The 25,862-nt window shown below is 43.4% G+C and overlaps 1 protein-coding gene across 2 annotated transcripts in view; it reads right to left on the bottom strand.

Annotated features, from left to right (window-relative positions):
* RAD21 (RAD21 cohesin complex component) overlaps positions 1–24,919 on the bottom strand; it is a 37,966-nt gene extending 13,047 nt beyond the window's left edge. The window contains exons 1-5 of one of the 2 annotated variants that reach the window (XM_054017962.1): positions 24,784–24,919; positions 13,198–13,368; positions 2,270–2,399; positions 911–1,010; positions 120–226 (exon numbers count right to left, since the gene is read on the bottom strand). In XM_054017962.1, the coding sequence (XP_053873937.1) occupies positions 120–226; positions 911–1,010; positions 2,270–2,399; positions 13,198–13,341 (481 nt within the window). In that variant the 5' untranslated portion in view covers positions 13,342–13,368; positions 24,784–24,919. Of the gene's footprint in view, positions 1–119; positions 227–910; positions 1,011–2,269; positions 2,400–13,197; positions 13,369–24,222; positions 24,688–24,783 lie in introns of those variants that run through there. The other variant, XM_054017963.1, reaches the window with a different exon arrangement.
* Between the last annotated feature and the right edge of the window lie 943 nt (positions 24,920–25,862).

Below are 25,862 nucleotides of genomic sequence, written 5' to 3'. Positions count from 1 at the left end.
CTCAGTGCTAATTAACCCACTTTGTAGGATTTCCACAAGATTTGTGAAACTTTCATTTCACTCCAAGAGCCAGCAAAACCTAACTTAGTACATATATTAAAAATATTAAAGCATTTTACCAAAGTCATTATCCTGAAGAATACTGATGTTGCCCACTTCTTCTCTCATTGTAATTTCTTCCACTCTACTCTGGTTCAAACTGAATTGTTGAGCCACATCAATATCGCTTAAATAAAAAGAACATACAGTTTTAAAAGACTTTCCTTGATTATATTTGATCAATTTAAAACAATTTACAGGTTACTTAACAGACTATTGTTTTATTATGAAGCCTGTCTATAGAAATATATTGTGCACTTGTATAAATACAGTCATGAAGACAACCCTAAAAAATGTAACAAACAACAAATATTACTTTAGGATATACTAAGAGTGAGGCAATAGAAATTGTGATCAGCTTCTAGAAAGCTAGGAATAAAGAAAAGCTACAGATATACTGTGCCTCTTGTGGCTCTAAGGTTAATTTTGGAATAACAAGCTCCAAAAAGTACTTATGAAATTCAGCGGTTACATTATCTACCTTCATCAAGAGTTTAAATTTATATAATGCACAGCAAAGAGCGTTAAGGTAAATGGTTTAGGAAAGCGTAAATAACTTGGAACATATTTGAATTATTTCTCAATTTACACAATACATTTTAAATTTAACTGTAAACCAAATAAATATTGGCATAGCAATTTGCATTCCAGGAGTTCCACAGGCAAAAAAAGTATTTCATTTTTTAAAAAGGTTAAGTATCCAATTTGAAATGGTACTTATCTGCCATTGTTTGTGTTAATTGATCAACTTAGATTTGAAATCGCTACTCCAGAAAAGCAAGCCTACTTTAGTAAGAGAAAGTAAACTTACTCTAGATCAGGCAGTGGCTGGTCAAAATCATGAAATTCCTCAGGTAAAGTGATAGCATTGTAGGCAGCCTCTCGATTTTCCTCAGGCAAATCAACAACACCTGAAAAGGAGAACACTCAGACATAAGTTTCTATATCTACACAAAAGATAGGATTTTTTTTTTCCAAACACACTTAGTGTTGGTCTCTCTGCTCCCTTAGGTAAGACTCCCATTGTCTTCACTACCTTCAGTGGGAAAACACCAAGCCAATGCCACTCCAAATGTTTTTGTTACAGATGAAAGTTAAATGCAATAAAGCAGGCAGTGAAATGTCCACTGAAAGCCACGGCCATATACTTGAGACTCTGGATCAGAAAGGGAGATCCAAAAAAACCTAAATAAAAATGCTACATACTTCAAGTCTCATTTTTTTTAAAGCTGTTTTGTGCCAGTTTTCAAAAATATGCCACTGTAAAAAAAACTGGATTCCTAAAGTTAAATCCCCAGGCCACATTTAGGCACATAAATAGACTGGATTCAGAAGTACTGAGCACCCAGAAGCTGCCACTGAAGTCCAATCTGAACAATTTCAAATTGGCAAAAAATTTTTTTACAATTCCCACACTAAAATCAGAGATAATCAACTAAGTTACTCAACTTAAAGTTGGGTTAAAAGTAGTTTCAGGTATTAAGAACATTTGTTCCCTCCTTCCCCACCTCCAAGTCTCCCTGCCAATTCTTCTGCTTTTACAATCACGTTCTCCTACTTAAATTATTTTTCTTTGTTGCTGCGTGAAACATCCACACAATAGGAGAAACTGACTATCCTAAGGAAAACAGTGATACTGAGTAGACATCAAATACTGTAACACAAAATACAAATACTGAAAAAAAATATTCCTTTCAGTTACTGTAGCTTAGGTATTACTTTTCCGATTGTAGACAAAAAATCGTTAGGCACAAGGAATATGATTATAAGATAGCATCTCTCTGAACAACTTGCTTCTATATTTCCCTTTTTCACCTCCTGCCTGCATGGCCTCTTGATACTCCACTGGTTCCAAATTCCCCTCAGTGCTTCCCAATTGCATGTGCAGCTATTTAACAAGCAGCACATCCCCATATCACCTGCTGAATAGGTCTTATTGACAAGAGTGCTGAAACCTTAGTCCAGAACACTCAACTGAAGCAGTGCTGGGGAAGAAGCAGAATTTCAGAGTGTCATCTGAAAGATGGTATTTCCCTATGCAAAGTAACGCAAACTTCTCTTATTCCAATAGGAGCATCAGGAATGTAAAACAGCATACGTGCTTATTAAGTCTCACTACATATTGTAATGTAACTTGTGGGGGAAAGTGTTTAAGATACATGACAAGTACCTGGACGAAAAGCCATCTTGATCTTAATGAAGGCTTCATTACAGTCTGCAAGAAGGTATTTAGCTTTCCTGTGGTAGATTCTAACAACTCCCAATAAGAGATGTCCTGAGGTTCGAAGTGCCATCTTCACCTAAAAATAGATTTACTGATTGCAACAGGTATATCTTGTTTATATTAAAAAACAAAACAAAAACACAGTACTTTCACAGGAGGAAAAAAAAAAATCCTCAGTGCAAGCCAGTCTTGCTAGAGTTTCTCTTATGATATACTCCTTTTACATCAATTTTAGGCTAAACAGTAAAGCACAGCATCTCAAAGTAACTTTATACTGCCAGAGACAATATTAATCAACATGAAGTAGTTTGCAAACCCCATCCTTTCAACTAAATCTGAACAGCAATTTGTTAATTGTACTTTGTACTACTTCAAGAAATATCTACAAAAGTAATACTTAAAATAGCATATGCTGTTCTCAAAGCTTTACAATCAGTTCCCACAGTGTGATGCAGCTAAGTATTCCAATGCTATACATGGGGAAATTGTCCAACACCATCGAGGGAGACAGCATCAGAGCCAGGATCAGAATTCAGGGAATTCCTAGCTGTAAGTCCAATATTTTGACTACCACACTATTAGTATAGAGTGGCATGCAGGTTTAGTTTGTTATTTTTGCTTAGGGGAAATGAAGAGAAGGCCTGTTACGTTTGCAAACAAAGGGGTATTCATTGAGTCAGCATGCCTAGCGATTACAGAAAATGCTTTATTTCCTAAACATTCAGTTTTAATTAATAAAGTTAAGTTTGAAACATGTCACTTCGGAATAAATTAGCAAGCAGCACACAAAACCAAACCCATCTCACTGCATCCTGTATAGCTCCTTCATGCCTTTGTTTCTTTGGTTAACCTTCAATCCTGCTCAAATTTGTGGACATCAAGATTTAATAGGTGGACAATGGGGTCCTCCTGGTCTACGACAGGGGCCCCAGGCCCTATGATAATACAAAACAAAGAACAGAACTAAACTGCACACTGAACCAGAAATGAGGTTAAAAGTGACTGCAGGCAATGAGGAAAGATTTACTAATAGTAAATCTAGAAAAAAGAACAGGAGTACTTGTGGCACCTTAGAGACTAACAAATTTATTAGAGCATAAGCTTTCATGGACTACAGCCCACTCCTTCGGATGCATACAGCCGAAGTGGGCTGTAGTCCACGAAAGCTTATGCTCTAATAAATTTGTTAGTCTCTAAGGTGCCACAAGTACTCCTGTTCTTTTTGCGGATACAGACTAACACGGCTGCTACTCTGAAACCAGTAAATCTAGAGTTTCACACCAAAATAGGAAATAAAACAGCACAGTTAAAAATTTTGGGGCGGGCACAAAGAAGCAGCTGTACCCATCACATTAAAACAAATTTGTGTTCCTCTTGTCGCCAAGTCTCTAAAATGGTTTTACTGTTATTTTTCTATGTAACCAAGTATTGTATTTGCTGCAGGGAAGGAGTGTGGTTATCAAAAGATGTGGCCAGGAAAGAATATCTTCAGTGGTTCATAATCTGAAGAAGTTTGAGAACTGTGTTGACGGATAAGTGGAATAAGATTTCCCAGGAAGAATAAGTCCTAAAACTTCTAACCTCAATTTAACTGAATTATTACAGATACCCAGGCTTTTTATTACATACAATAATAAAAGCTCGTCTAAGCCTCCAGAAATAAGATAAAAACACACACAACCCCCCGCCCTCCGCCCAAAACAAAAACAGATTTTAAGAATGCCTAGCTCTGAAAGTCTTACAAAAATCCTTGCAAGCCTCAAGGCATATGCATAACCCCCGTGAGTGAGCATTTCCACTGCCTTTGTTCTCATTCTCCTTTCTCTGACTCCTCCCTGGGTTGTCAAATGAAGTTCTTGTCATAACTAAGGCCATGTTTACACAGGCAAGTTTCTGCGCAGTAAATCAGTTTTCTGTGGTGTAACTCCCGAGGTGTACACACTGCCAACCACTTAGCAGCAGAAACTGCGCAGTTTCTGCACACCAAAAAACCCCCACCCCAACAAGAGGCGTACAGCTTTCTGCGCTGAGGCTACTGCGCCGCTGTGCCAATATAGACACCTGGTCAATTACACTGCTCTACAGCCAAAACGCTTCTGAAATAAATGTAGTCAAACTTTACTAATTCTTAATTAGGTTAGAATAATTATAATTGAGAATGAAAATGATGCTTAAAATGGTTGATTGGCTCTAGTTTTCAAGATATGCTATTGGGTCAGTATATACGACCCTTGACTTGGGAATGGCGGAGGGTAAGTGAGTTATAAAGGGAAGGGATCTCACTTTAAACTAGAAATGAATAAAATACATCTTTGACTGGATCTATGAATAAATCTATGACTGGGTTTGGACAGTACTTGCTTTTTAGGCAAAACAATGAATAATGCAATCTGAAGCTGGTATTGCGTCATACATGATATGAATTGCATCATGTTATTCCTATAAGTCATGGATGATGCAATCATAACGAAGCTTACATCACTCTGAACAAATTGCCCTAGATCAGCTCTACAAACCATACAGTGTCGTGATCTCTTATTTGTCAGTGTTTGATTTTGCAAAGGGACACATTTCTGTTTAGCCAAAGTGAGCAGAGATGCCTCATACTTGTGTGAACAGTGCAGCTAACTTCTGCTATGTTTGTGGTGAAGTGACTTTTGCATCACAAAAGTGCAGTATAACCACTATGGTTAAAAAAGCCTATCACCTTTATTTTGGCTGCAAAATTGGAGATCAGGACAAGAGGTGGGCCCCACACATATGCTGCAACACTTGTGCAACAAATCTTTGCCAGTGGTTGAACAGGAAAAGGAAATCTATGCCTTTTGCAGTGCCAATGATGTGGAGAGAGCCAACAGATGATACCAACCATTGTTACTTCTGCATGGTGCCTCCAGTTGGGAAAGGTGTGTCAAAGAAGAAAAAGTGGACTGTGCATTATTCAAACATTCCATCAGCTATACGCCCAGTACCCCACGGAGAAGGACTGCCGGTTCCTGATGCACCAGAATCATTCTCACTTGAGTCAGACGAGGAAGAGGATGAGGATGAAACTTCTAGTCCTGAACCATCAATGTCACAGGACCCACATTTTCTCCCATCCTCCTCCTCTGAACCACACCTCATAACACAAAGGTGAACTGAATGACCTTGTCAGGGATTTGGAACTACCCAAGAGTAAGGCAGAGCTGTTGGGCTCCAGACTGCAGCAGTGGAACCTCCTGGCAGGTGATGTTAGGGATTCCATGTGCCGTGACAGTCAAAAGAATCTTGTCCCATTCTTCTTCATGGAAGGTGATCTTGTAGCCTGCAACAACATCGATGGTGTGATGGCAGCCCGCAACATCGTTAACGATCCAGATGAGTGGAGACTGTTCATTGATTCATCGAAGACGAGTCTTAAAGCTGTTTTACTGCATAATGGCAATGTTTTGCCATCAATTCCAGTTGGTCATGCAGTCCATATGAAGGAAACCTATGACAACATGAAACAACTTTTGAGGTGCATAAACTATGACCAACATCAGTGGCAGCTTTGTGGCAATTTGAAGGTTGTTGCTCTCCTGCTTGGTCTGCAGACTGGATACACAAAGTACTGCTGTTTTCTCTGCGAATGGGATAGTCGTGCAAGAGATTCCCACTACATCAAGAAAGATTGGCCACTCCGACAGTCATTGGAGCCTGGGAGGAAAAGTGTTCAGCATCCACCACTTGTTGAATCAAGGGAGATTTTGTTACCACCCTTACACATCAAGCTGGGTCTGATGAAGAACTTTGTCAAGGCCATTGAAAAAAAAAAAAAAAGCAGCTTTCAAGTACCTCCGTGGAAAATTTCCAAGGTTAAGTGAAGCTAAGATAAAGGAAGGTGTCTTTGTTGGTCCTCAGATTCGTCAACTTCTTCGAGATGATGCATTTGACCATGCACTGCGTGGCAAGGAAAAGATGGCATGGAAAGCTTTCCAGTTAGTGGCAATAAATTTTCTTGGAAACAACAAGGCAGACAACTACAGGTTGTTGGTGGAAAACCTCCTCAAGGCATACAAAAGCCTTGGTTGCAACATGTCACTAAAGATACATTTTTTGCACTCTCATCTAGATTTTTTTCTACCGAACTGCGGAGCAGTGAGCGACAAGCACGGCGAGCGATTTCACCAGGACATTTCAACAATGGAGAAACGCTATCAGGGCAAATGGAGCCCATCAATGCTTGCAGACTATTGCTGGACAGTGACAAGAGATGCTCCATTTAATGAATACAAGAGACAAGCCAAGAAGCGCCGAGTAGACACTGAATAGGACTAAACTATGTACATAATAGTTGTTTGCCTTTTATTTCATAATAAATTTTATTTATATAACCCTTTTGCTGATTTTTAAAGTGTTACATAAACAGGACAGGTGAAATATTATCATGTAAAGCAACCATAAAAACATGAAAAGACCTAGGTTTACAATTTATGATTAAAACTATCTACACAATATACATAGACATAAAATGTAAAAACTTAAATATCTTAGAAACAGTAGCCAGTTGTTTTAATTGTCATATTTGAATTCAGCACATCAAAATACATAATAAATAGCACATTTTATCTCTGAAGCAGACGACTTCTCAAAAATTATAGACCAGTGTTACAGCACTGCAACTGGCCTCCGGGGAGGTCCCACAATGCCTTTTCTCGCCTCTCCGGTACTCGGTTTGAACTCTACTGCCCTGCCCACAGGTGACCAACTGTCAGCTCCAACCCTTAAATTCCTTGGGAATTTTGAAAGTCTCCTTTCTGTTTGCTCGGTAATGTGTGCAGTGGTCTCAGCGTATCTTTCCAGGTGACCATGCCTGCTCCACGGATCAGGCAATCTTCTACTTGGAGCAATGCAGAGCTGCTGTACCTCATCAGCATTTGGGGAGAGAGAGCTGTCCAGTCCCTGCTGCCCTCCAGCCATAGGAATTATGATACCTACGGACAGATTTCACAATGCATGACAGAAAGGGGCCATGACCGGGACACACTGCAGTGGATGGTCAAAGTGAAGGAGCTGCAGAACCCCTACCACAAGGCGATGGAGGGAAACCGCCGCTCCGGTGCTGTGCCCACGAGCTGCTGGTTCTACAAAGAGCTGGACACGATACTCGGTGGTGACCCCACCTCCACTGCGGATACTTCGGTGACTCGCATGCCAGTAGAGAGTGGACTGAGCCAGGAGGAAGAAATCTTGGACCAGGATGTAGAGGGGGACCCAGAGGCAGAGGACGACTCGGAGGTCAGAGATGCATGCAGCCAAGAGCTCTTCTCTACCCCAGAGGAGGCTAGCCAATCACATCGGTCGGAGCTTGGCGAAGTGCAAACAGGAGAGGAGGCCCCGGTAAGTGGCTTTGATTTTGGGAATCGCTGAAGCAAGTTGTTGGGGGCAGGAGGGTAGCAGAAAGCAAGCTTGTGTCTGTATGATGTGTGTACCGCCACATGCACAGTCTAAGTGGCAGAACAGGGTGTTTATTCACTCCCTCACTTCACGGGAATCTGCCTCAGATCTCCACGAAATGCTCATGGACATACTGGGCAATCCGCGGCTGCAGGTTCTTTGGCAGAGCTGCTTTGTTTCTTGCCCCATTAAGGGTAACTTTCCCGCACCACTCCGCCGTCATTGCACTCTGCTCTCACTGGGGACCAGTGCTGCACACAGGCAAACTGTCTAAGGGCCAGGGCAGAAGCTGCAGTTTTGGAGAAGACCCTCCCTTGATTCCCTGCTCACCCTCAGCAGCGAGATATCTTCCATAATGAACACAGTCTGTGGAAAATGCAGGGAGAGTAAATGATTATAAGGCTCCCGCCCCCATAGTGCTGGCTCTCCCCAAGAGCCAGGTGCCCAGTGTACAGTAGGTCCTGGAACACTGATTTCCCCTACCCCTGTGGTTACTCATCACTTTGGGGGTCTTGTGGCTCATGTGTGCTTCCGTGGGTTCAGCCAGTTAGTGACAGGTATGTGAATAGTAGCTGTGTTTTACATCACTGAATCAGTGGTCTCTGTGTTGCAAACAATACTGCTGCTGTAAAACGTTGCATTTTGGCTTCACAGATATGATCATGGGAGCCCAGCCTCCCCTCTTTGTTATCGCCGGCTGAACAGCTGCGCAGGATTAGAAAGCGGCCACAAAAAACTAAAGAGGACTGTGTGTGATGTCATGATGTACTCCGCAGTGCGCCAGAACAAAGCCATGGAGCTGCTCTTAAACCTTATGGAGTGCCAAGCGGACATGTTCCAGATGCTACTAGCATTGCAAACCAAGCACCTCTGCACCCACTCTCCCCTGAAGCGGCTGTTGCAAAACTCTTTACCATGCTCCCCCTCAGACACCACCACCACATTCTTATCAACCTCCTGGCTTCAGTCTGTACCCACTGGATTCCACTCCTGTCCCATCACAGTCCAGCCCTGCGGATTCCCAGTACCCACTGCACTCAACACCCATCCCTCTGCTGTTTAGTACCCACTGCACTGTACTCCAAAGGACAAGGTTGCATATGATACCTGGACATACACAAATCTTCAACAGTTCCGAGACCCCACCTCCTCCTGGGACCTTCCCTTACCCCACCCCTCACAGTGCTGAAGTGTTTTTTTTGTTTGTCTCTCTACTTCAGCTGTTTTTTAATAAAATAATTGTTTTGGTTTGAAAGCAATCTTTATTCCGTTAATTGAAAGCAAGCAGAGCCCTGAAAAGCAACAATTTTCTTAAACCTTCACAGTGCATCGCCTGCACCAATCACAATCACCTGCTAGCACTACAAGCACTGCACTCCCGAACATAGCAACAAATATTAGTGGCTTTCAGCTTCAAATTCAGGGTGGATAAAAATCAATGATTTAATAAATAAATAAATAAGTTTTTTTAAAAATTTAAATAGGTTTTCACATCAAAAAACATTTTATCAAAAAAATCTGATCTAAAGATAGTTTTAATTAAGATCATTATAGCTCAAAGATCTCTCATCATGGAATAGGGATCATAAATTATAATTCTATAGCAGGGGCAGGCAACCTAAGGCGGCACGCGAGCTGATTTTCAGTGGCACTCACACTGCCCAGGTCCTGGCCACCGGTCCGGGGGGCTCTGCATTTTAATTTAATTTTAAATGAAGCTTCTTAAACATTAAAAACCTTATTTACTTTACATACAACAATAGTTTAGTTATATATTATAGACTTATAGTAAGAGACCTTCTAAAAACATTAAACTGTATTACTGGCACGCAAAACCTTAAATTAGAGTGAATAAATGAAGACTCGGCACACCACTTCTGAAAGGTTGTCGACCCCTGTTCTATAGTATGAGGCAATATATTCATGTAATGTTTAAGAAAAGTTTTGTAAATGAGTTCCAATGGTTCATGGATTAAGGACCCAATCTTATGAGGTTCCAGGGACTTCTGTATAGATTATTTAGGTTAATCTTTCTATCTACTCAATGGGACTCAGTGCTCAGTCTAGAAGATACCATCAGAGATACCTAGTTTTGCAGTTCTCAAACTGTGGATTTGTGTCTCCAGAGGTAACATACTTGTTAACAGCAAAATTGTTTTTACTAAATAAATAAATAAATAGACGTGAGAAATAACAGGCCTCAACTCTATTGTCCTTCTGCAAATTTGTGTACACAGAGTCAATCCCTTACCTCTCTCTAAAAGTGCAAAGTTTCAAAAAGTTCAACAAATAGAAGATTGTTGGGGACAGAATTGATCTGGACAAGGAGAAGAAGTCAGGAGATAAATGTGAGAAGCGAGGAACATATGCTTGTTTTGTTAAAATATTATCTGTTTGCTGTTTAAGAAAAAATCCAGAACACTTAATGTCCTTGTTTTAGTTAAATAAAACAGTTTAAATGTCTGTCTGGTGATGTTCTCCTCCTAATACAGCATGGCAAGAAAATCCTTCAAAGATTAATTATTAACCTGTTGAATTGGAGATAGTTCAACTCCTAATGACTTTATAAATATCTGCTTCAATTACCTTTGGTAAATGAAATAACCAATCATTCATTTTCTGATATAGCTGTAAAGTTAATCTGAAGTTTTCAAAATAAATCACTTTAAAATGTAGTGTACACCTTCTAAAAATGAAACCTACATCTATCTCCGAGTTGTGAAGAATATGTATTAAGATTATACCAACCAACAAGAATGCACTTTTATGTAGAAAACCATGATTAAATAGAGAGTCTTCCTGACTAGTGATTTAAATCAATTTGATTTAAATCAAATCCACCATGTTCAAATTCCTGCCTCAAGGCCTCCCTGATCCTTATGGCCCTGCACTACGCCCCTCTAATAGCCCTGGTCTCTGGCTGTTCACATTCAGCCTCCAGGCGCTGAGTGAAGCTTTCATCCTTCCCTTTACAAATATTATGGAGCGTACAAACCGCGGTTATAAGCATAGGAATATTGTCGTCAGCCATATCCAGCCTCCGATATAGGCAGCACCAGTGGGCCTTTAAATGGCCAAAAGCACACTCACCAGTCATTCTGCACTTGTTCAGCCTGTTATTGAACTGTTCCTTGCTGCTGTCAAGATTCCCCGTGTATGGCTTCGTAAGCCACAGCATTAAGGGGTAGGCAGGGTCTCCCAGGATCACAATGGGCATTTTGACTTCCCCTACAGTGATCTTCTGGTCTGGGAAGTAAGTCCCTGCTTGCAGCTTACTGAACAGGCCAGTGTTCCAAAAGTTGCGTGTCTCATGCACCTTTCCAGACCAGCCTGTGTTAATGTCCGTGAAACGCTCACGGTGATTCACAAGTGCCTGAAGAACCATAGAGAAATACGCCTTCCAATTAATGTTCTCGGTGGCTAGGTGGTCTGGTGTCAGAATTGGAATATGTGGGCCATCTATCGCTCCTCGACAGTTAGGGAAGCCCATTTGTGCAAAGCCATCCACTAAAGTCACGCATGACTCCGGGCAACGTGGTCTTTTGAAACAGGATGTGATTAATGACCTGCACACTTCCATCAACACGACTCCAACAGTCAACCTTCCCACTCCGAACTGGTTAGTGACCGATCAGTAGCAGTCTGGAGTAGCCAGCTTCCACAGTGCAATTGCCATGCACTTCTCCAAAGACAGGGCAGCTCTCATTCTCGTGTCCTTGCGCCGCAGGGCTGGGGCAAGCTCATCACACAGTCCCATGAATGTGGCTTTCCTCTCCGAAAGTTCTGTAGCCCCTGCTCGTTATCCCAGACGTGCATGACAATGTGATCCCACCACTCAGTGCTTGTTTCCCGAGCCCAAAAGCGGAGTTCCACTGTGGTCAGCACCTCCGTGAATGCCACAGCAATCTCATGTCGTAGCTATTACACTTGGCGAGGTTAATGTCAAACTCCTCTTGCCTTTGTAATTTAAGGAATAACTCCACTGCCACTTGTGATGCATTAGTGAGAGCGAGCAGCATATTGGTCAGCAGTTTGGGATCTATTCCTGAAGACCGAAGAGGCAGAGTGCACAGTACACAGACCGTTGAAAGATGGTGCCAAAGGCGGACAGAAGCACAGAATTTGCTGGAATGCGAAGCAATGCATCACGGGGCATTGCGACAGGACCCAGAATGCCCCGCGACCCCCTCCACCTTCCCACAATTCTTAGCAGCAGAAGAGGAAGAGATGCCAGAGTGCACCGCTCCAAATAGCGCTGCAAGCGTGAACACGCTATTGTGCAAGTAGCTGACAGTGTGAACCCACAACAGTGGTTTCCCTTCAGTGCTCTCTGAGCAGCGATGTAACTCTGCCAGTGTAAACATACCCTTCAATTACAAACTCTTGTAGGCAGGGAATCAGCCTGTTCTGTAAAGCACCATGCATATCTACAGTGCTCTGATTAATAGAGGATTCAGCTATTATATTTGTGTATATTTATAACTCTTGTAAAGATCATATTAGCTGCACTGAATTGACAGCCAGAAGATCTATTTAGCTGAAGAAAGTGTTTATGGATACTAGGAAACAAGCTTTAGGTCTTTTAAAAAAATAAAAAAGCTTTTCTCTAAGGCATCCAAATGTCTGTTGTCAAATAAAATGGTTTATATTTGACTAATGTGCCACATAACCAGTCCATTTTTTAGAGGTGAGTTAAAAACGAAAACATCCATGAACACAAGACCTGAAGAATCTTCCCTCTGATTAGTAGGTATCTGGTAAGAAGAAAGTGTTCCATTCTCTCCCCCTTAACTCTGAGGTTGTGTCCTTCAGCACTTTTCACAGTTGCTCTGTTGGCTGTAGCCAATACCAAAGCACCAAAGGCAACTTAGGGCCTAACCTGGAGAAAACTGTACTCAGCAAGTAATGTTATTGTGTAGCTATCAACTACATTTTCCAACCCTCTGAACATAAAGGACAAGAATATTTAAATAATCAATCATTCTTTATTTCAATAGCTCTCAATGTCAAGCGTATTCAAATGTCACCGTAAGTCCTTTGAAAGCTACTTGCTGACAGGTACAAGATTTTTTTTCCCTTTCCCTCGCCCACCATAAAAAATTTCTACGTATACACATGGTACATCAAGATAATTCAGATAAAGATACTCTGCATAAAACCTATTAACCAAAGGACCAAATTTGAAACCTGGCCACTTCTTGCAAAACTATAAACTAAGAATTGAGTGAAAAGCTCAGATTATTTCTTAGAATACAGGTATTCATGGATTATTTCATACTTCATGTAAAACAATTGTGAGCACACTTTTTTTCATTAAAAGAGTTAACATTTTAGAATTTTTCAGGTTAAGGCATCAGTATATTAGTTACTTCTTGTATATTGATCATGTGCTGTCGTAATTTATCTCTGCTGAACCAGCAACATTAACATCAAGATGACTGTAAAATAGATACCTTAGGTGAGATGATACTCTCCACGCTGCTCTCTAGATTACACTCGAATACATGGGCTTTGGTTAGCTTCTTATCCCAATGGGCCGCTAGCCAGATTTTGGCCAGCGGCCCACGCTTGCTCAGGACAAAATGGGCGTAGAACATTGTCCCAGCCGCCTATAAGGTGTAAACCTGTAAAGAAAAATATAATTGTTTTATATTGAATTGGGTTACTGCAAAAAAAATCTCACCATATTTATATATATGCCACTTGGAGGCTATCAACATGTCTTCTTTTCAACCAGCAAGATTCTAGAATGGTTTTGTACAAGAAAAAGGACAGAAATTTTCAATAGAACAGAAAATGCTCCATATACCTTAAAATCTGAAAGGCTTTTGTTCAAGACAGAGAGTTTTGCTCATTTTTTCCCCATTGGTGGCTATATGTTTATAAGTGTAGAAGTTTACTGTGTTGGAAACTTGAGCAGGTAAACTAGAAAAAAGTCACACCTACAGAAATGTGAGGCTGGAAGGGAACTCAAAAGACATTTAAGTCCATCTCCCGGCATTGAGGCAGGATTAAACATACCTACACAAACGTCTGCCAGCAATGGTCTAAGTTTAGCATCATCCTTGACCATGAACTTTGGTCTCTTATTAGACCTATCTATGATTCTTCCAAGAACTCATTTCCCAATGCTAGTCACTAGGACTCCTCCATTGTAAAAAATCTTCATTCATGCTTCCATCTCCATTCACCGCAGTCTTCTACATAGCCTTATCAAGTACCAGCTATTCAGACTCCAGCACATATGGAATACTACTGACCCAAATTTTCTCACCACAAGAAAGATCATAGTCTTTCCATCCTCAAACAGTTCCTGTATCTTTTCATGCCAAAACAAAAAGTTAAGAGCTCCACTCATTCTAAAAGCCTTCCATATGTTTATTCCAGGGGTTCTCAAACTGGGGGTCAGGACCCCTCAGGGGGTCTCGAGCTGTCAGTCTCCATCCCAAACCCACTTTGTCTCCAGCATTTACAATGGTGTTAAATATATAAACAAGTGTTTTTAATTTGTAAGGGGGGGTTGCACTCAGAGGCTTGCTATGTGAAAGGGGTCACCAATAAAAAAGTTTGAAAACCATTGGCTTATTCCAACCTTTCTAAAGGACTCTTATTATCTACAGCCCTTTCCCTCTGAGTGTAGCATTGTTTTCCTATTGTCCTGCTGTCTTGCTGCTGGTGGTGCAAGAGTCCACTCCTAGCAGCTTTGAGAAGGGGAAATATACTGTATTTATAAGGGACTGGTCACCATAATATGAGATAAAACATAAGACTACAGTCCCATCACTAGCTTATGGGGAAACCTGTATGAACCTAATAATTACGGGTAAGATTTTGTCACAGGTATTTTTAGTAAAAGTCATGAACGGGTCATGGGCAATAAACAAAATTTCATAGAAACCCACAACCTGTCTGTGACTTTTACCAAAAATATTCAAGACTAACAGTCTGAGCCCTGCTGGGGGCTGACTGCCAGCCACTGCTCCAGCCCCGGTTGCTGCTACTGCAGCAGGCACAGACAGCTGCTCCTGACCCGCTGCTGTGGTGGGAGTGAAAGCCAAAGAAGTCATGGAATCCGTGACCTCTGACAAAAACTGCATCCTTACCAATAGTTAAGTGTGTGTATTAGGGAAGCAGAAGACCAAAGCCACTAACAGGCAGCTAATCGGAAATGAGCAAGTAAGGGGAGCATGCTATCATCCTAAGAGGATGGATCCGGCTCCTGGCAAGTCCAAGCACCATCTGTCTTGCCTCTTCTACCCTTCTCTCACTGTACCTACAATGGAGGATCAAACCTATGCCTTTAAAGCTCCTATATAGAACACCTCCCCAGCAGGCACAGCATGTGACACTAGGAGCAAAGCAGTTTAATTTGATGCATCAAGCAGAGGAGTAGTTGTCTCCTGCTGGAAAGTTTCCAAAATGCAGGGTAGCATACAGAATGCAGGCTTCCTGTGATTCCAGGCCAGGTTTAAATCTGCGGTCCCAGAGGTTAACAGAAGTGCAATGTCTAAACTGCAGCTGGCCTGTGCCAGCTGAATCAGGTTCACTGGGCTCAAACTGCAGGAATGTTTCATTGCAGTGTAGACTTCCTGGCTAAGGCTGCGTCCCAAGTTCTGGGACCCTCCCACCATGCAAGGTCCTCGAGTCCAGGCTCCAGCCTGAGTCCAGAAGTCTACACTGCAATTAAACAGCCCCTGATAACATCCACGGGTATTTAATTGCAGTGGAGACATACCCTTACATTCTTTCAGTTACTCCACAGTTGTGCAATATTCTGCAACCAGATTTCAGTATGCCCACTCATGTAATTTGGTTTATATTTATCTGAATATGTATTTTATTAGCCCTATAGTATTACCATAGTACCAACAAGCTCCAGTCACGAACTGGGATCCCACTGTGCTAGACACTGTACGAACAGAACAAAAAAAAAAAAAAAAACCCCAAGAACCCCAAAGCAGTTCATGCCCCAAAGACCTTACAGCATAGGTATAAGACAAGAGACAGATGGATACAGGCAGATAAATGGGTGAGTACAAAGAAACAATGTGACAATATAGGTCAGCATTACAGGTAGCGTCTCAACACATTGGCAGCGTAACCATAGTTAATTTTTTTGTGATCATGGAAAAAGTTTTAAAGTAGTATAATGAGTTAAGTTTTACAGATGTTTATAGGGAGCTCCTCCAAAGCATGAGGGGCTGCATTAAAAAAGCACTCCTTTGAAGATTAAGAAGTGGGTGATGGAGGTTAGCATTACAAGTTGTTCAGAGGCAGGACTCAACCCTCAAGAGTGAATGAGAGATTATAGCTAGGGTGGGAACAGGACTCAAAGGGCCTTGAATGTGAAGGCAAGTAGCTTATGTTTGATGTGATAAGAGAAGGGAGAGCCGGTGAGGGATTCAGAGAGAGGGGGTGATGTAATCAAGCAATGTGCTATGAGAACGATTTTTGCAGTAACAATCTGAATGGATATGAGCGGGGGCAAATTTGCATTTGTCAAGGCTAGAGAAAAGGATGTTGCACTAATTGGGAAATGAGATGATGAGAGCTTGGATGAGAGTTTTAGCAGCGTGGATGAAAGAAAAGGCCAAATCTTGGAGATTGTATGCAGAAAGAATTGGCAAGAGTTAGACAGAGCCTGAATGTAAGATCTCACAGAGGACTGAGTTGAAGAGGGCAGCCAGGTTATAGGCCTGAGTGACAGGAAAGATGGTGGTATTGTTCACAATGATAGAAAAGGGAGGGGAGGGGAAAGCGAAGAGCTCACTTTCAGCCATGTTGAGCTTCTTGTTTGGCTAGAAAGATAGGCCTGGAGTAGAGGAAGATCTGAGAGTCACCAGAAATAGTTGTAAAAAGAACAGGAATACTTGTGGCACCTTAGAGACTAACAAATTTATTAGAGCATACGCTTTCGTGGGCTAGTGCCCACTTCTTCGGATGCATATAGAGTGGAACATATATTGAGGAGATATATACACACACACATACAGAGAGCATGAACAGGTGGGAGTTGTCTTACCAACTCTGAGAGGCCAATTAAGTAAGAGAAAAAACATTTTTGAAGTGATAATCAAGCTAGCCCAGTACAGTCCCACCTGTTCATGCTCTCTGTATGTGTGTGTGTGTATATCTCCTCAATATATGTTCCGCTCTATATGCATCCGAAGAAGTGGGCACTAGCCCACGAAAGCATATGCTCTACTAAATTTGTTAGTCTCTAAGGTGCCACAAGTACTCCTGTTCTTTTTGCGGATACAGACTAACACGGCTGCTACTCTGAAACCAGAAATAGTTGTGGTACAGCAGTGGTCCCCAACCTTTTTCGTCTGGCAGGCGCCAGATGACGAGCCACTGAGGACCGTGGCGGCGGACGAGCATCTGCTGAAATGCCGCCGACGAGCGGCAACGTCAATAGGCGTTGCCGCCAAAATGCCACCGAGAAGCGGCATTTCGGAGGCGATGCCTCTGGATGACGCTGCTTCTCAGCGGCATTTCAGCTGCTGCTCGTCCACCGGCCAGTATGTGGGTGCGCTTAGATGTCCCGGTGGGCGCCATGGCACTATGTTGGGGACCCCTGTGGTACAGTAACTCCTTACTTAAAGTTGTCCCGGTTAACATTGTTTTGTTGTTACCTTGCTGATCAATTAGATATCATGCTCATTTAAAGTTGTGCAATGCTCCCTTATAACGTCATTTGGCAGCCACCTGCATTGTCCACTGCTTGCAGGAAGAGCGGCCCGTTGTAGCTAGCTGGTGGGGGCTTGGAACCAGGGTGGACCGGCAGCCCTGCATCAGCTCCCCGCTCCCCTAAGTTCCCTATGCGAGAGCCGCTCAGCAGGCTATCAATTGCCAGCAGTTCAGCTGTCCCTCCCGCCATTGCCATGTGCTGCTCCTGCCCTCTGCCTTGGAGCTGCTCTCGGGAGCCTCCTGCTTGCACTGCAAGGGGGGAGAGAGGAGAGCTAATGTCAGGGTGTCCTCCTTTCCCCTGCACCCCACTTACTCCATCTCCATGGGGGGGTCATGACAACACGACAAGGCTCCAGACCAAGGGAGCTTCCTGGGAGCAGCTGCTGTCTCAACTTGCTGATTAATTAACAAGGCAGTGTACTTAGAGGGGGGGGTCAGTCTACTTAAAAGGACAATGCGCATCTCTCTCTCACACACACACACACAGGGTGTGTGTTTCTGTCTGCTATGCTGTCTCCCCTCCCTCCATTCTGCTGCCTTGTAGCTGTGAGGCTACATTAACAACAATGGGTTAACCCTTGAGGGCTCAGCCAAAAGCTAGTTCATCATTTAACAGTAAGGCATTCCCTGGAAAACAGCCCACCCTCTTACTTCACCACCTCAACCAAGCTTCACAATCATCGTTGCTGTGAACAGTATTAAATTGTTTGTTTAAAATTTTTACTGTGTATTTTTATATATATATATATATATATATATATATATATATATATATATATATATATATATATATATATATATATATATTAGTCTTTTGTCTGGTGAAATTTTTTTTTCCTGGAACCTGAAACCCCCCCCCCCCCCCATTTACATTAATTCTTATGGGAAAATTGGATTCGCTTAACATCGTTTCACTTAAAGTCACATTTTTCAGAAACACAACTACAACGTTAAGCGAGGAGTTACTGTAGTTGAATTTGTATCTGTAAATGAGATTACCCACAGTTAACGTGAAGAGGGAGAAGAGAAAGGAATCAAGGACAGAAATCTGTTGCACTCTCACTGAAAGCTGGAGGGAGGGGGGGAAAAAGATGTGGAGGATCCTCCAAAAGACCTGCCAAAGGAGCAATTTTATGGGAATTACCCAGATCATCAAATGAAAGGGTATTATAAATCAGAAACTGTATTTCTCAGTGCAAAGGGTTTAAAAAAGTATTTCACATTGTACAACAAACCTATGAGGTGGGTTTGTTGTACAATGCAATACACCTCTACCTCGATATAACACGAATTCGGATATAACGCGGTAAAGCAATGCACCGGGGGGGGGGGGGGGGGGGGGAGACAGGGCTGCGCACTCCGGTGGATCAAAGCAAGTTTGATATAACGTGGTTTCACCTATAACGCGGTAAGATTTTTTGGCTCCCGAGGACAGCATTATATCGAGGTAGAGGTTTATTTCTCAAAAACATTAGGCATAAGAGAATGGAGAAGGAGTGAGGAGTTAAAGCCATCAGCATTAAATCTCTGTCACAACCTTCCAACTCCAGTTGTAAAAACTGTCCTTTGATTTTTTGTGGATTGGCAAATTATTAGATTTGACATGTTCACAATCAGTTCAAAATATATAGCTTGAACTTCAGGGAAAGAGCAATCATACTTGACTCAAACCTGAAAATATAATGAAGTCTTCCCATTAAACATGAAAAGCATTATGTGGACCAATAAGACACAGAAGCAACTGTATTCACTCCAATTCCCTGACAGCACAGATAGCAGCTGCTAGCATGGACATATTGCCACTACTATCTTTCAGCAATATTGTTGCACTCGGTCTGCATATTCCCCACATTAGAGCTACAAGATGAAGTAACTTTCCCATGGTGACAGGAACACACAAACACTAAATGCTAAGGGGTAACAAAGTTAGTTCCTTGTGAGGACAAATTATTTATTCTATTCTGGGAATATACATGGGCATTGGGGGGGGGGGGGGAGAAGGGAGAGAGGAAGAAGTGCTCCCCAATGTGATAGGGAAAGGTTTAATCTTTCACACAAACACAGGTCATTAATACAACAAACAGGACTGGGAACCTATTACACTTTTGTTGTGGGGAAGATGGGGATAGGAAGCCCAAATGGTAAGTGGTCAGCATGCTGATATTTCGCAGGACTAGCATAGAGAATTGCTAAATCTATGCAAGGGTTATGGATAGCCTGAAACTCAAGGACAATATTAGAGAAGAATGAGAGTTACTTGTTTCAAGTACACCTCTACCCAGATATAACGCGACCCGATATAACATGGGTTCGCATATAGCGCGGTAACCCCGGGGCTCTGGCACTGGGGCTCGGGTGGCGCTTTAAAGGGCCCGGGGCTCCGGCTGCTATGAGGAACCCCGGGCCCTTTAAATCACTGCTGGAGCCCTGCCACCGCTACTCCGGAGCTGCAGCAGCGGGGCTCGGCCGGCAATTTAAAGGGCCCGGGCTCCCCCAGTGGCCAGAGCCCAGGGCTCTTTAAATCACCGCTGGAGTCCTGCAGCCGCTACCCCGATATAACAGGGTTTCACCTATAATGCAGTAGCGATTTCTGGTTCCCGAGGACCATGTTATATCGGGGTAGAGGTGTATTGAAAATCTTGAAAAGAAGAAATAAAGTAGAAGTAAATTGCTGCTGGCAGAGATTAGCAGTTTTCCTCCATATATTATGGACATGCTGCCACAGAAAGTTATACATATAAAGAGAGGAAACAATTTAAAGAGTGATGTTACCACACTAAAAATAATTTAACAAATGCATTTATAAGTTACAACATCTTACATTAAAACATTAATTTCTATTTGCAATGTCTACTTTATGCAATGTGGTCTGCTTGAACTAATACCACAAGTCAGCATCACTTCTAAGTTCTAATGCACTATCCCAATACTGCAATGAGAATACATTCACATGCAGCTTGTACAAATTTTAAAAATACATTTCCAGTGGAATTATTACTGAAGTGCTCACCAACTTTTTTTTTCTTGGACTCCCCCCATCTGGGGTGCACAGGCACCACGCATGATCCTTTGCAGAATGGCAGCAACTGTTGCTGCCTTTTTCTCACGCTTCTGTCCTTTCTCTTTTCAGTATATTTTCTTTCCCTTGTTTCTTTCTTGTTTTCTCTCCTTTACTTTTTTTTGTCTGACTCTTCTCTCCAGAAAAGTGCAGGCAGATGGTAGTGGGGAGAGCAATAGGACATTTGATACAACCCAACGCTGAACTAACTGCTAGATGTGCAAAGAGAAGCTTGGGTTGGCATGGTGCTCCCTGACTATACACCTAGGCATGTGAGTTGCTCCTGCAGTCAACAATATTAGGGCTCACAACAGATGCAGGAAGGGTAATTAATTACTTTCAAGTAGCCACCTGCCATTTTAACTAGAGAAGCAATGGATCAGATCTGGGATCCTACAACTTCCTTCTACACCGGGGTACTCAATCTTTTTCTTTCTGAGTCATCCCCCCGCGCTATAAAAACTCCACAGCCCAGCTGTGCCACACCTGTTTTTCTGCATATAAAAGCCAGGGCTGACGTTAGGGGGTAGCAAGCAGGACAATTGCCCAGGGGCCCATGCCACAGGGGGCACTGTGAAGCTAAATTGCTCAGGCTTTGGCTTTAGCCCTGGGAGGGGATGCTTGGGGCACCAGGCTGCAGTCCTGCATGGTAGGGCTTTGGCTTTTCTGCCCTGGGTCCTAGCAAGTCCCTGGTTGAGAACCACTGTTCTGCACAGTGATCTATTCTTCTGCAATCCTATTGAGCACCTCATGGGCAGCCTCACTCACCTGATTGGTAAACTTTCCACTATGATCAAATTTTGACCCTATCAAAAGATGTCCTTTTAAAAGGGACACCAAACTGAAGTCTAATCAACTTAAAATTATTTCAAATGTCACAGTCATCCTTGAGCCCTCCTGCCTATTTGTGTTTTGATAATCAAGCATTCCTATTTTGTTTAAAGTGTGTCTCTATGTTGTGTGGAAAGCCCAAAACAATCACAGGAAAATTGACTATACTATGTCTGTACATTTGACCACACAGTGTATATAAAGTAAAACTGAAAAAAAGAATGTTGGAATTGCCATAGTGAATTAGACCCACGGTCCATCTACCCCCGCATCCTGTCTTGGACAATGGCCAGCACCTGATGTGTCTGAGGAAGGTGCAAGAAACCTCAGAATGGGCTGATGTGGGATAATCTGCCCCCAGAAAGTCTCATCCTAATTCCCAGTCATTAGAGACTGGATTAAACCTAAAGCATTAGGTTTTATATCCCTTCTAAAATGTATTAGCATTAAAGTATAGTAATACTGGAAATACTTGTTAGCCATATAAGTGTCCAACAGCTCTTTGAATCTAGCTAAAATCTTGGGCTCTTCCACATTTTAATCATACACTGCATGAAAAATTCCTTTTATCAGTTTGAATCTGCCACCATGTTCCTTTTGTTCTTAGTTAAGAGAAAGGGAGAGACTAAGTTCCTGATCTACCTTCTCTATATCATTATTTGATATACTTTTTATCATGTTACATCACATTTGTCTCCTAAGGTAAAAAATCCCAATCTTTTCAGTCACTTCTCATACTATAATTTTTTCATACACCACATTCTTGCTGCCCTTCCCTTAGCCCCTTTCATTTTGCTATATCCTTTTTTGAGTCAGGTGACCTGCACATAATATTCCAGATGAGGGTATTAAATTGATTTACATAATAGCATAGTTTTAATATTATTCTCCATCCTGTTACTTGTGCATCTTAATGTCTTCTTTGCTTTTTTGACCACAGCTGCACACTGAGTAGGTCTTCAATCCCACAATAAGGCCCAGGCCTCTTTCCAGAGTTAAGTTATTTATCAGGCTAGTTCAAATTTCCCCCCAATCAATGGACATTTCAGTGTTGGTAAAAGCAAAGTACTTAGGCTAGGTCTATACTACCCGCCTGAATCGGCGGGTAGAAATCGACCTCTCGGGGATCGATTTATCGCGTCCCATCGGGACGCGACAATCGATCCCCGAATCGGCGCTCTAACTCCACCAGCGGAGGTGGTGGTAAGCGCCGCCGACAAAAAGCCGCAGAAGTCGATTTTGCCGCCGTCCTCACAATGGGGTAAGTCGGCTGCGATACGTCGAATTCAGCTACGCTATTCACGTAGCTGAATTTGCGTATCTTAAATCGACTCCCCCCTATAGTGTAGATGTACCCTTAGTCTACCACAGTATCTGTCCATTTATCTAGCTTGGTTAGGTCCCTAAAGTTCCTCACAATCTTCTGTATACTTGACTAACTTAAATAACTTACCTGCCAATTTTCCCACCATACTCACTTTCTCTGATTGTCAATATACTGGGTTCATTTTGTTTTAATTACTATTTACAAATTCACAGCATGCCACATGCTTACAATGAGTCTTTAGAAAGTAAACTAAGGCCCCAATCCTACAAACACAGGTCAAGAAGACTACCCACATTTGTAAAAGAGAACATGTGTGTTTGCTGAATCCTGGCCAAAGAAACTACTGTAGAAATTTTGCAATATTCTTGCCCAAAAAGTGTTCAAATTCAACAAACAAGGTAGCTTACTTTAAATGATACAGCAACCAAAAAAAAAATAAAATAAGGAAAATGTGACTCTTACAGCTGAACTTTGGCAGGCAGGGTGATTCTGGGGCAGATTTCAGAAAAGCCAGAACGAATCATAAAATCATAGATTCTGACCTCCTGCACATCACAAATCATTAAGTTTCACCCGTATACCCCTATGTTGAGTCCAATGACTTCAGTTAAAAAAGAAGATTTTAGTCCTCAGGAGGCTAAACAGTTGCGCACCATTAGTTGAGAACAACAGGGATCCCAAGATCTCTCTGATGGCAGAGAATCGCTTAGTTGAGATACATCCTAGCACACAATCCATGCTTCCTCTCATGCTGCAGAAAGTGAAAAAAATCCCATGGTCCCTGCCAATCTGATCTGGGGGAAAATTCCTTCCAAACACCAAATCTAGTGATCAGCTAGAGACTAGACTATAAGCATGTGAGGAAGATTCTCTGTACCACTTCCGAGCACCAGTCCACCCCAACTGGTAGTGGCGGGATGCTTCAGAGGAAGGTGAACCCAACCCCCCCACCACCTCCAGAATACAGTTGTACATCAGGAGTGCGTGTGTTCCTTCCTGACTTCTGCAGGAGACCAGATGAAACCATGAAGACAGGATTAGATTACAGTCATTACAGTACAGAACTACAAATATTACAAGCATGTAGGGGGAAATATAGGCAATCCTATTGTCCCCAAATCTCCTTTTAACTCCAAAAATCTAGCAAATGTAACACAGATATCCCTTTGATGCACCACTTAAAACTAATCACTAGTTATTGCATGAACTATTGCAAGTAGAAAAGCCCTAGATTATCCAGCTCTACTAATATAGGACTGGTCCGAAACCCCAAAAATATATTTTCTAGTGTAAGTGGGTTCTCAAACTTTTCCCTTTCAGGTCCCCCCTTCTAAACCTTCACTTCCCACAACCCCAAAAGCAACCCCCCCATAAACCCAATCCCAGAGATTATACTGTTTCAGCAAAAGGCTCGCAAAATAGTGTCCCACATAATAGTCTATACGAATATAAATTAGTTGACCCGTACAGAGGGAAGCAAACATTTTTACTGAGTGCCTCGGATCGCTTTACATTTAAAAGCGCACGGCATTCAGACACGCACTGACCCCCCTTTTCCCCTGCCCCAATCACCTGTCCGGTGTCCCGGACTGGACACGGCTCCGATGCCGGCAGCAGCCCCTCACCTCCAGCAGCTCAGGGCCGCACCCGAGGGGCTAGAAAGGGGGGGGACTTTGGGGCACGTCACCTTCGCTTACGGAGAAGTTTCGCAGCAGCCCCCCACAGCTGGCTCACGTCGAAGTGTTCCGCGCTGCCTGCCCAGGGCTCCCTCACGGGCCTCGCGCGTCTCCGCCCGGCAGCGGGGCAAGCTCCTGGGGACAACGGACTACAGAGCAGCCCTCCCGGCTCCCGCAGCACCCCGCGCGCCTCCGGGGAAGCGGCCCCAGAAGACACATTCAAGCCCCGCGACCCCCCACGTCTCTCCGCCTCCCGGGCTCGGTTGGAGGGTGCCCAGGAGCAGCGGGCCAGGGCTGCCCAGCCGCAGCATGGGGCGGCGAGCACTAGGCCTCTCCGGGTCCCGGAGGAAGCGCAGCGCTGAGCCCGGCCGCCCCCGCCCGTCGGACGGCTGCAGATCCCCCCGCGGGACGCGCGGCCTGCTCCGCCGGGGCGGGCGCAGCGAGGCCGGCTCCTTACCCCGAGTCTTGCGTGGCGGCAGGGGAGGCCAATGCAGCGGCTGGCGGGGCCGGGCTCGGGAACTACACCGCTCCGCCTCCTCCCCGTTCCGAGCCACTCAAACAAACAAGATGGCGGCCGCAGCCCTTCCTGCCGCCCAAACCCGCCGTTCAAATCGGCAGGATGTTTACTGTTAAAATGCCCCCCTCCCGGCACAGGGACCAACACGCATGCGCGGAACTGCAGCCACTATGACGATCAGGGCTCCGGGAGTGCAAGAAGATACCAAATGCGCATGCGCCCCAGTCCCTGCCTTCCGGTAGCCGAACGAAGAAAAGGGCGGAGCGTCGAAAGGTGCTGAAAAGGCGCATGCGTAACCGCTGAGATTCACAAGGCCCAACGAAAGGGGGCGGCGTTAGGGCCCGGAGCGTGGAGAACGAGCCAAGGAAGAGGATTTGCGCGTGGTCGAAGCGGCTCGCCCGGAAAGGAAGAGGGTGGTGGTAGCGCCCCCTCTAGGGCAGGAGTGGCTAGCGCAGTTGCTGGGGTACATAGCAGGTCTGTGGCTAGGGAGCTGTATAGTTACAGCCCCTGGCATCAGGCTTGTGAAATACTGAGTCGGATGACAGCCCCCTCTCCCCCCGCAAGTGAGATTGGCGGCAAAAGCATGAGATTAAAAAGCCCCGCATCAAATCATGTTTTTAGTCTCTTGACTTTGTACACCCCCTCCTCTGCCCACCTGATAATTTCAGCCTGAAGAATCAGCCTTTAGTGCACACACAAATACATGCCTCTCCCTAGTTTCTCAGATGGACAGTCCACTTACCCTCTCCTTGCTCTCTCCGCCTCCCCCGCCCCCCACAACAGGGGAAATGCCATCCATTTCCTATTACTATGGCCCTACCAAATCCATGGTCCATTTTTGGTAAATGTCACAGTCATAGCATTTTAAAAATCTTGAATTTCATGGTTTCAAATATTTAAATATTAAATTTCACAGTGTTGTAACAAAGCAGGAATATGTATTTAAAAACAGCAAAATATGCACATGTATAGCACTTAAGTCAGCATTTCTCAGACTGGGGGTCCCAACTCAAGAGGGG

This window comes from Malaclemys terrapin, chromosome 2 (assembly GCF_027887155.1).
Source record: "Malaclemys terrapin pileata isolate rMalTer1 chromosome 2, rMalTer1.hap1, whole genome shotgun sequence".
Lineage (NCBI taxonomy): Eukaryota > Metazoa > Chordata > Testudines > Emydidae > Malaclemys > Malaclemys terrapin.
The sequence above is the reverse complement of the archived record's forward strand: the minus strand, read 5'-3'. Positions and strand labels throughout refer to the sequence as shown.